Below are 12,535 nucleotides of genomic sequence, written 5' to 3'. Positions count from 1 at the left end.
GACCTTTGTGAAGAGACACCTCGCTGTCAAGTGGACCTCACTTCCGTGACTTGTGTCAAATGGCAGTTAACGATTAGCACCTGCCGTTTAGGCTTCCTTTGTACAGTGAGATCAGATAATTTTTAAATAGAAGAAAAATAGTTTAAATTAAAATATTTTATAAAGTTTCTAAATATAAAAGAGTACATTTAAATAAAAATATTATAAATTTATAATATTACTAGAATATAAATTTTTAATATTATTTTTATTTTTAAATTATATATTTTATAATTTGTTTGAAAGTTTAGAAAAGTAATAATTAGATAATGATTAGATGAAAAAAATTAAAAATTTGAAATTGAAAAATGTTTTGATATTTAGATGTTAAGATAAGATAAAATAAAATGAGAGCATCTTGTAATCCAAACGAAGCTTTAGATTTTTGTCACTAGATCCCTTAAGTCTAGTGATTTTTGAATCTAAGAACATTCAAAATAGCTTCTTTATCCTAATTTTTAAAATACATAACTAAAATTTATTTATTTTTCTATTTTATATATTGACTTTAATAATATATCATATATCAGTTTATCTATTTTTTCTATATCATTTAAATATTATAGTTTTTAATATTTTTTATTCATTTTAAATATTTTATCTAACTATCAATAATATTCTTATATTTTTATTTTGTATTTGTAATATTTTTTCATATATAATGTCATATAATTATGTTCTATTTAATATCAATCCAAATTTATAGACTAAATTAAAATATAAATTGATTCAAAAAATAAAAGAAGGTATTATATAATATATTATGTGACAATATTTTCAAGAGAATCAAATATTCTTTGCTGCGGTTAACGTAAAGAAGGGGGAGATTGAAATGAAAACATGCAAGTATCAGCAGCAGAGAAAAGTAGGAGAGAAATTAATTAAAAAATTTTAAAAGTTGTGAACAGTTCACTCCACTTCTAGCCGAAATAATGTTTGAAAATGAAAAATGAGGTTGATATAGAACATCCCTTAGATATCACTTTTAATCAACTTTCTTTATATTTTTTTGTAAAAAAAATTATATTTTATAAAAGAAAAATGCTAGGTAGACCTACCGAAGCAATTGCACCTATGGATTTTTTAATTTTTTTTTCTTTAACTGTTAAGAAATGTATTATTATTTTTATTTATTTTCGTTTTCTTTCTTAACTTTTAAGAAATATTTATTTTAATATTTAAGAAAAAAACATTTTGGGAGTTATCGGTCAATAAATTGGTAAAATTGCTTTTTATAAAAAAAGTTGGGAAGCAGTCAGGCTAATAAATAGAGAAAAGCAGCCCACCTAGGCTTTCCACCACAGCTTCCTGTGATTGCACTATATATGATTATTGTGTATTCCAGAATGAAAAATCTAGTTGCAAGCATAATTGTGCATTAATATGTGCACCAATTTAATATGATTGGTTAAAAAGTAGATTTTATTAAAAACAGTGTTAATTTAATTTTTGAATATGAAAGAATTAGTATTGATACGTAGATTAGTCGCGACTTTACTTATACGTAACAAAACTCATTTCAGAATCAACTATGCCCTTTGCACCACCTTCGCACCTCCTAGCTAGAGCTCGCCCTTTTGCATGACACCAACTTCTCGTGACACAAAGGCACGATAATTTTCTTGCAAATTTTCTTCCATGACTACTGAATCTCCTCCTACATCACCTCCATGCACTCCTCGAACCACACCATCCACTCCTCCAATAAAACCCACAAGTACTTTATTTACAGATTTTACAAACATTCTCAACCCCTATCGACTTGACTATGGGGACAATCCTTCCCTTCCTTTGGTTCCTGACCCTCTTACCACAGACAATTACACAACCTGGTCAAGAGCTATGTGCAGAGCTCTTAGAGCCAAAAATAAACTTGGTTTTATCAATGACACTTTGTTAAAACCACAAACTCCCACTGACCTTCTATCCGATGCATGGGATCGATGCAATGATCTTGTTGTATCATGGATTCAAAACTCAATTAGTCCAACTCTGAAGTCTAGCATTGCACTTGTTGATGATGCTAGACAACTTTGGACTGAACTCAAAGATAGATTTACTCAACAGAATGGCCATCGTATTTTTCAATTAAAGAAGGCCTTGACAGCATTACAACAGGATCATGATTCTGTAAGTCTATATTTTGGCAAACTAAAGACTCTGTGGGATGAACTCACCATTTATGATCCTTTACCTGATTGTACCTATGGTAAGCTCACTGTTCTTTTTGATAGATATCAAAGAGACTGTGTTATTCAGTTTCTCATGGGTCTCAATGACTCTTACCATGTCACCCGAGACCAAATCATGTTATTAGACCCATTGCCTCCTCTCAACAAAATCTTTTCAATGATTCAACAACAAGAAATGCAGAACCTCATGATTTCAAGCTTACCTTCCCCTGATTCTATGGCCCTTGCTGTTAGACAATCATCCCACCTATCTAAACAATCATACAGACCACCCAATCAACAAAAACGTGATAGACCATTTTGCACACATTGCAAAATCCAAGGCCATACTCTTGAAAACTGCTTCAAAGCAGGCAATGCACAACCCCCTCTTTGCACCCATTGTCATTTGACAGGCCATTTGGCAGAAAAATGCTATAAATTACATGGCTACCCACCTGGACACAAACTACATGTTAAGCATAATTTTCTTGGTTTCTCATCTACCAATCTCACTTCAGTTGAGCCAGTAGCTTCTATAGATGAAAAATTGACATTCACAAAGGACCAATATCAGCAATTATTGTCTCTATTGAAGCCAAAGGAAGTTTCCATTGCCAATCACTCGGTTAACAATGTTCATACTGATTGTACTTCATCTTCCCACATGAATGGTATACATTTTTGTCTTACTTCATCTACCCAAGCACACAAAAAATCACAAGCAACATGTTGGATTATTGACACTGGTGCTACAGACCATATGGTTTGTAGCACCTCTTTTTTTTCAACCATTACTTCACAGGTTTTTTTTGTGGTCAGACTTCCCAATGGCAGCACTGCAGATGTTTCTCATATAGGCACTGTTAAAATCACCAACACTTTAGTTCTACACAATGTGCTCTGTGTTCCATCTTTTCATTTCAATTTAATTTTAGCAAAACAACTAACTAATTCTCTTTCTTGTTGCTTCATATTCTTTTCACAAACTTGTTTTATCCAGGACCTTTTGACATGGGCCACGATTGGCATGGGTGAGATGAAGAATGGACTTTACTACTTGGTTAATGCTGCAGTTTCACCAACAGCTCTTCTTCATCAACTTTCTGTTTCTTTACCTAAAAGTTTCTCTGTTTCCAATACTTTCAAGTCTGTTGATTCCATTTTTTATCTTTGGCATTGTAGAATGGGCCACACACCCATTTCAAAACTACATGTAATTCAAGATCCTTCTATCAAAAATCACTTATCTTCAATTTCTAGTAATCAGTCGTGTCTTATCTGTCCACTAGCAAAACATCACAGACTTCCTTTTCCGACTAGCACTCATAAAAGCAAGAAAATTTTTGAGCTCATACATTGTGACATCTGGGGACCTAACTCTATTACAGCTTATGATGGTTTCAAGTACTTCTTAACCATTGTGGATGACTTCTCAAGAAGTACTTGGCTCTATTTGCTCAAGTCTAAATCAGATACTAGACCTTGTATAGAAGCTTTCTGCAGTCTAGTAGAAACTCAATTTCATACTAAAGTTCAAATTCTGAGAAGTGACAATGGACTAGAATTTCAAATGCTAGATTTTTTCAATAAAAAATGAATCATACACCATAAAACTTGTGTGGAAATCCCACAACAAAATGGTATACCTGAGAGAAAGCATCAACATCTCTTGAATATTGCTCGAGCCCTTAAAATTCAATCCAACTTACCACAAAAATACTGGAATGACTGCATTCTTACTACAGCATATATTATCAATAGAGTACCTAGTCCATTACTCTCAAACAAAACTCCTTTCGAGCTCTTGTTTAACACACCTCCTACTTATTCCCACATGAGAATTTTAGGTTGTTTATGTTTTGCATCAACATTATCCCATAACAGAAAAAAGTTTGACCCTCGAGGTAGGAAATGCCTTTTTCTTGGGTATCCTTTTGGCATCAAAGGATATAAACTACTTGACCTTGACACTAATGCAGTTTTTATTTCACGAGATGTCACCTTTTATGAGCATATTTTTCCTTTTCATCTTCAAACCCTTCCTACACCCACTGCTCCTTCACCTCTCCCAGTTTTTAATAACTTTTCTCCCCCTTCCCCTCACATTCTGCCCACTGATTCTCTTCTGACTTCTACACCACTTAGCAACAATTCTATGCCATCTTCTTCATCATCCTCTCCCTTACAACCTTTACCTCCTAAACTCATTCCTCCTACCTCACCTCCAATTTTGTCACCACCTTCAGATCCTTCTCCTCAACCTGTTCTCAGAAGATCAACAAGAACAAGAAGAGCACCACAATATCTTCAAGACTTCCATTGCCAGCACCTTTCTTCTATCTCACCCACTCAATCTATGGTTTCATCATCTTCATGTTCAGGTATACCATTCCCTATATCTTCATCCATTTCTTATAATAACCTATCACATAGTTATTCTTTTTTTTCTTCAACAATTTCTTCACACAATGATCCATCCACTTACAAACAAGCCATAAAAGATGTTCACTGGTGTAAGGCAATGGAAACTGAGATTGCAGCTTTAGAATTAAACAATACATGGGTTCTTACCGAGTTACCCCCTGGAAAAATTCCCATTGATTGTAAATATGTTTACAAAACAAAATACCACTCCAATGGTACTGTTGAGAGAAAAAAGGCTAGGTTGGTTGCTAGAGGTTTCACTCAAAAAGAGGGTATTGACTACCACGAGACTTTTTCACCAATTGTAAAAATGGTCACTGTGAGAACCCTTCTTGCCTTAGCAGCTGTTCATGGATGGCATCTTCAACAGTTTGATGTCAATAATGCATTCCTCCATGGTGATTTCCATGAAGAAATTTACATGAAGAAACTTCCTGGATATAGCAAAGGTTCTCCCACTCAAGTTTGCAAATTGCTCAAAAGTCTCTATGGCCTTAAACGGGCCTCACACCAATGGTATGAAAAATTTTCTCAATCACTCATTCATTTTGGCTTTACTCAATCAAAGGCTGATTATAGCCTTTTTACTTGCACAAATGGTGACACCTTCACAGCCCTTCTAGTCTATGTGGATGACATAGTAGTGGCTAGCAATTCCATTCATTCTATTTCTATTCTCAAAGCTTTTCTCAATCACCATTTTAAGATCAAAGACCTTGGTTCTTTAAGGTATTTTCTAGGCATTGAAGTTGCTAGATCACCTGCTGGCATTCATCTTTGTCAAAGAAAATACAATTTAGACATTCTTGCAGACTCTGGACTTCTTGCTTCCAAACCATTAAAAATTCCCATGGACCAAAATCATAAACTCAGTAGATCTTCTGGTTCCCCCTTAACTGATCCTACAGTTTATAGGCGCCTCATAGGCAAATTGTTATACCTCACTATAACCAGACCAGACATTAGTTACCCTACTCATGTTCTTAGTCAGTTTTTAGACCATCCCACTTCCAGTCACCTTGCTGCTGCCCACAAAATTCTCAAATACATTAAAAATGCCCCTAGTCAAGGTATCCTTCTATCCTCCACATCTCTAATTCAGCTCAAAGGCTATTGCGATTCTGACTGGGCATCATGTCTAGACACAAGAAAATCTGTCACTGGTTATTGTATTTTCTTGGGCCACTCTCTCATTTCATATAAATCAAAGAAACAAACGATTGTATCTCGATCCTCTGCTGAGGCAGAATATCGAGTCATGGCCTCCATTACATCAGAATTCACTTGGCTCAAGCAGCTCCTATCTGATCTGTCCATTGCTCATCCACAAGCTGCTGATTCATATTGTGATAATCAAGCTGCAATTCACATAGCAGCTAACCCCGTTTTTCATGAAAGAACCAAACATATTGAAGTTGACTATCATTTGATCCGAGACAAAATTCTTGAAGGCAGTATAAAAACTGCTCATGTTCCAACTCTCTCACAATTAGCTGATATATTCACCAAGTCTTTGCCATCTCATCTTCTTTATTCACACCTCTCCAAGATGGGAATAGCAAATATCTATTCTCCATCTTGCCGGGGGGGTTATTGGAGCAACAAACACCACAAAATGCCATCACCTTAGAGCAGCAGGATCATGATGATCATATCAGCCGTGGCAACAACATTGTACCAGACTTGCAGCTGCTGCCTCCACATTCAGCACTTATCAACAAAGATTCCATTGTGAATAAATTACTAGAAAGTCCCTCAAATAGATGAAGTGTCATGTACTATTTTGTATTTTCAGAGTTAGTTAGTAAATTGTACAAATATTCCTTTATTTTCCAGTCTGTCAGCTAGCAGTAGCTTTTGCTATATATAGATAGCAGTCTGTAAACTTTATCATCACGATTAAAATATAAGATACCAGAATTCCCTTTTTGTCAAGCTCTACCTTTTTCTTATTCTAACACACACAGCTTCATTTCTATCTATTTCCAAGTCGAGGACGAAGGACTAGTACCAACCACTGTCAAACAAAGGTATCCCTCAACCTCGCTCTCTAGTAACTCGCTCGAGTTTTTTCTAGTAAGTTCCTCAACTTAGACAATTGGATCTTTGAAAAATTCTGCAATAGACATTATTTCTTGCATTGGGTATGGAGAAAAATGGGTGTGCAAACTAGAAAATGTGCTAGGAAAATGTGAGGGTAATACGAGAAAATGGGTTTGAGAATTAGACGGTAATTGCTCTATTCTTTGTTAAATTTGGTCTTGTCTTATTTGGTAATTTGTGAGCTTGATTATGGTATGTTCAGTTGCTTTTAAATACTAATTGTTTGATTTATTTCTATTTATCTCAATAATCTTGTGCAAGGGAAAGATCGGCAACAGTTATTGGATGAAGACAACTGTTTTGTTTTGTTTTAGATTAATTTAATTTTTTTAGCACACTTGGATAAAATTGATTGAAGGTATTTTGATTGGCTGCGTGAAGGTATTTTCTTTCTTTTTTTCTTTTGTATAGAGGAACTTAGTTGGTCAGCGGCTTTAGACTGAGATGGTGGTGGTGGAACTCAGTTCGCTCTTGGGCATTGGACTGAGATGGTGGCACTGGAAGAGAGGGACAGCAAGGAAGAAGAGCTTGTGAAGACAAGAAATGCTCTTATGCGATATCAGTGAGGGCTTTTGATAAGAAGTATTTTTGTGTGGTGAAACTTATTTCTCTTATGGTATATTTTCTTACGTGGCAAGTACTGATTGGAGGGATGCTCTTCTTAGTTAATTAGCCCGATTGTCCTGAAGCGTACCTCTTTATAAAACTCATAGTGAATGCTCTTAAAAAATAAAATTTTTATCATTAAATTCTTGTCAAACCCTAAAATAACTTCAAAGAGAGAGAAACTTTATGTTTTCGTTATGGTCAAGTTTAGATGACAATCACCCTCAAATAAATAGATATAAATATATCTAAGAAAAAGTATTAAGATATAAATGTCTCGTGCATTTATTTTTATAAAAATGATGAAATATGGACACATTTGTAACTCATAAGAAAAATTTACTTTTTAAAAGTAAATTCTATATTTTTTTCAAAAAAAATACAAAAAGTTAAACTTTAAAATTGAATTAAACTTTAAAACTGAATCTAGCATTATTTATATTTTTTCAATCACCCACAATGAAAAATATTATTACTAGTTTATAAAAAAAAAAAAAAAAAAAAAAAAAAAAAAAAAAAAAAAAAACTATTATTACTTGAAGTGTAGATTAACTGGCTACCGATCTCTGCCTCCACACACCACAACAGTGTGTACGTTTGCCTCAGCTGTAAATAATAATAATATCCTTTCCAATTTCGTTATTTAACTTTTGGCTGCCTTGTATTGTACTGTATATGGTCTGGTCTTAGATTAAGGACGCCTCGAAAGTCTCTAGTAAGAAATAGATAAACGCATAAAATGAGTATTATAGTATTTATTCACAAATAAATTAGTTCTAGATTTCTTAGTTAATAAACAACGCATTTTTAAAATTGGGAATAAATAAAGCACATCATCAATCATGGCCATGGGCATCTAGGACTCGAGATCTAAGAAATGAAAAGGGATGGTCCTCATGGTTTTTTGGGTTGGTCTCGGGGCTTCCCCGCTTTGGAGCATCTCATTTAAGACAAGATCTCCCTGTGGCCGACAACAATTTCTGACAAAAGCTTATCGAGATTGGCTCTCACTTATAGCTCTGATCTGTCTCTCTCTGAATATGAGGCCTCACTTCATTTGACCAGGTAGTGGGGGAATTTGAGTTTAAAAAAATCTACACGACCTTCTAATATCTTAATATCTTTTTTTTTTTTTAATTTTTAATATTTTTTTAATATTTTTTTAAAATTTATTCTTTCTAAATTAATTTAATTATTTTATTTATTATTTATATATTAAATATTTAATAAAAAAATAATAAAAATTAAAAAAAAAAATAGAATGTTAGAGTGTTAATAGTTGTGTAGTAAAATCCTTTGAGTTTCTACCACGCAATGATGGAGCCGAAATTAAAAACTTTCCTTTCAAGGTTGTCTGAGAATAAATGTGTCGTACAAATTTGTGGACCAAATTGATCAAACATCACATCATCGATTCAATTCAATTCATGCCTTACACAAATTACTGAGGATGAAAAAAAATAAAAATAAAACCTGATCAAGGATAAACGCAATCATCATTAATCAACTAGAAAAAGTTTCAGAAACGTGATTAATATTAGAAAGGCAGATATCAAAATAGAAATTTTTTGGCTCAACATCCCAAAATGGCATCAGTTTTATACGACGAATGCAACAGCCAAGGCTATGGAATTCCATGGCAACCATTATATCAAAGAGAGAGAGATTTATTAGAGGTGCTTATGGGCGCAATGAGATGATAACAAATGAGGTTCACAAATCTGCATATTGTCGCTCGCTATAATTAACAGTTTCCAACGATGATGAAAATCAACCTAAATTTCTACAATTTGTCGCAAATTCTATAAATTAAGGGTCTCCTCATTCAAGCAATTGGTCCCTGGATTTTGCATTTTTAAATAAAGTGCCTCGGTTTTTAAACTGAATCTAATACCTTCTTTGCTTCGGAATAACCTTAACATACTTAAGGATATAGTAATGGGGACCACCGCTATCATCTCCAAGAGGATGGAGTGCGTGTTTCCTCCAAGAATATTAAAGGACCTCAAGCAACAAAGGAAAAGAAATTGTATGATGAACAACGGTGGGAAAGATTCATAGCATTTCAAAAAGATATACTAACATGCAGGTAAGTATTTCACCAGTACATCTTTAGACTTCAATAAACCAAAAATTCATAACATCGAACATACAGAAAATTTATCTACTTGCAGAAGTAGAAGAATATCACTATACAGCCAATCCAAAAGACAAATGCTTCTCAATCCTAAGAGGCTAGCAGAAGGGGATAGGTATAACCTAATACATCAAAAACCCAAGAGCAAGGATCTGCAAGGTGGAAAGGAATCTACCAAGACAATCGGAATCGGCATGCTGGTGAGGAAGTGTCCAGGAAGCTCCAAGACAATTTAACAATTGAAGCCACGGCAAACAGACAAGACAATGATTAGAATCAAGGCAATGATAATACCCAACACAATCAATTTTATCTTCATATTTTGGAGCCACATCTTCCTTCTCATCTGAGTTCCCTGTTGCCTAAAATCTTGGGCCTGGAATGCAGAATCCATATCAATTCATCAAATTATATACTCAGCTGTACTAATCTTAACTGCTTAGGAAGAAACAAAGAATAATCCCAATTGTTAGGATCAGGTCATGCAACATAGAGAAGAAAATATGCAACACTGGAAATAAACAAAGAATGAATACTAAAGTGAATACAGATCCAACAAGAGCCTATCTGACCTAGAAAATACTCGCCTACGAGTATGTAGCTTGTAATAACATTACTCAAATATTGCATGGATCAATCTGTTGATTTCAGAGGACAAAGAGTTGCACACAAACCCAAGATTTGAAGGGTTTTCTGCAGTCAATTCATCTTGCAACAAAATTTCCTAGGACTTACCTGCGAGCGAAGGTTCTCAGTTTTATCCACCAGCAGCTCGATCTTCTCGCCGCGGTCAAGAACCTGCACAACATATAAATCTTCTTAGTCAGCACACGAAGTTTTTTTTTTTTAATAGAAAGTTAAAATGGAAAAGAAGATATACACCCTGCCAATTCTTAACATCAGTGCCTGATATTATACACAAATAAGCAATAACATTCTTTAACAAAAGAGGTGCAATTCAGTCAACTTTAACTTCCAGTTAGATCATAAAATTCCAAGAGCAACCATCAGTGCCACCATACCTTCTCAATATTTTCCATCATAACGCCCTTGACTTCAGAAACCTGAGCCTTCACTTTCGCAAGCTTGCTTATCTCTTCAGGGTGATCAGCACAGTACTGCATGTGCTCCTTCAGTTTGGGTCTACAATATTGTACAAAGTGTCAACATACTTTTGGAACAAACAAAGCTAGATCTTTAAGACATGAAAGAAAGGATAATAGATACCCAAACTCTTTATTCAGGCTGTTGGCAACAGCAGTCGCAGCTTTCCCTCCACCATATCTCTTGTTGAAATCTTCCTTAACTCGCTCCAATAAGGCAATGGGAATCTGTCTGCCAGCAGATTCAACAGCAACTATACAATAGGCTGCAACATCCAAAATAAAGTGGCAGGGTAAGAAACCAAATTTTCATACATGATGTTTGGGGATTACTAGCAAACCGATAAGAGCAGTTAAAGCATTCAAGCACAGCTGGGAGTCGAACAATCTAACCTCCATCCCAGAATGGGGATTGCCTAAAATACACTTCAGAATGTCATCAATGCATCATGTCATACATGTAACATGAATGCCTGCATTTGAAAAATACGTTTGAGGTATACAGACAGGATAATTGACCTCTTTCAGGTTAAAGAAGGGATAATTGATTTGATATGGTCAGTGAAATGTGATCATATTTAAATTCTCATTGTCATGATGGCAAAAGATGGTACACTTTCATCCCATATATATATATATATATATATCTGGAAACCCAAGCAGCTACTCATGTTTCTTCCTTTTCTTAACAAGTTTAAGAAGCAAGATAAAAGAGGTAAAAAATTAATACATCGCTAGAGATCAAGTTTTGAGGGAATGAAGAACCAGGGTTTAAGATATTCAAACTAAACACATTCTTGTGGTGTGCCGGCATTCAATCATGCAATCTATCTAACCCTGACAAATATCAACTGCATTCCATATCAATCGGCTAGCAGAATTCATATTTGGCAATGTATACCGCAGCAACCTGAAGTCCATGTCACATTTCCGTAGATAATACAAATTATCAGAGAAACATTCACACTGAAGGTACATTTTAGTTGTTGAGAAATGCAGGAAAGTAAGACAAAATTACTTTATTTTAACTCAACCCCCTAGGCTCAAATTGCAATCATCTTACCCTCCTTTTGGAATCCTAACCACCAGAACGGGAAAATAATACAAATCTGAAACTCCACTTTTCCTCCACTTTCTCAAAGGCCAAGTAACGAATAACTTTATACCTAGACGCGAATGTTTCTCTACATCCAAAGCATCTATCGAAAGATCCAAACAACCATGTCTCCGAATCATACTTCATTCAAAACAACATCGATATATAACAAATCGAGAATAATTCAGCCTAATCTACACACTCATGATAAGAATACGTACATATGAACACACTCACACACATATACGTATACACATGTATCTGCATAAATACATATACAAGTAATTGAAGTAAACATGTCTATATATTTCCGATTCCGGAAAAATCGTAAGGCCAAATACACAGATCCTGAGGGAATAAGTCGGAAAAATAAACGAATCTAAGAAAAGAAGATCTAGAACAGAATTGGGTGCCGATGGGAAAAATGACGAGATAAAGAGATTAAACATATGTGGCATACTAAAGCCGTTGTCGACGAGGTAATTGAAGGTGTGGCCGTCGCAATTGTAGGTGAACTTGTTGTTGGAAGCAGGGAGCTTCTGGAGGCATTGGGAGGCGATGCTGGTGAAATTTCCGGTAAACTCTGTGTACTCGGCAAGGATCACCGTGCCCCGAGCCACGAAGCTGTAGATCAGAGATTGCTGCCCCATCTGACAGAACCAAAAACCCTATATCAACCCTAGATGACCCTCCAACCACCAAATCGCCGCAAGGATTCAGGTACGAGAGAGAGAGAGAGGCGATCGGATCGGCAAAAGAAACGCTGGATTTTGCATTGTTAGAAATGTAACTTGTTTATATTCAGAAGGGAGAGGTAAACTTGTTACCTTTTGAAATGGTGAAATGGTATAGG

General features: G+C 35.0%; 1 protein-coding gene across 1 annotated transcript; it reads right to left on the bottom strand.

Annotated features, from left to right (window-relative positions):
• Window positions 1–9,378: 9,378 nt before the first annotated feature.
• On the bottom strand, window positions 9,379–12,535 carry LOC122316349 (vesicle-associated membrane protein 722-like). Its single transcript, XM_043132880.1, has 5 exons — window positions 12,143–12,535; window positions 10,711–10,852; window positions 10,506–10,626; window positions 10,219–10,281; window positions 9,379–9,859 (listed from the first exon to the last, which is right to left on the bottom strand). The coding sequence occupies exons 1-5, from the start codon at window positions 12,330–12,332 to the stop codon at window positions 9,716–9,718; spliced, it is 660 nt and encodes a 219-aa protein (XP_042988814.1). The 5' UTR covers window positions 12,333–12,535; the 3' UTR covers window positions 9,379–9,715.

The sequence above is a fragment of the Carya illinoinensis genome, chromosome 1 (assembly GCF_018687715.1).
Source record: "Carya illinoinensis cultivar Pawnee chromosome 1, C.illinoinensisPawnee_v1, whole genome shotgun sequence".
Taxonomy (NCBI): Eukaryota; Viridiplantae; Streptophyta; class Magnoliopsida; order Fagales; family Juglandaceae; genus Carya; species Carya illinoinensis.
Note: the sequence above shows the minus strand (reverse complement) of the source record. Positions and strands in the feature narration are given on the sequence as shown.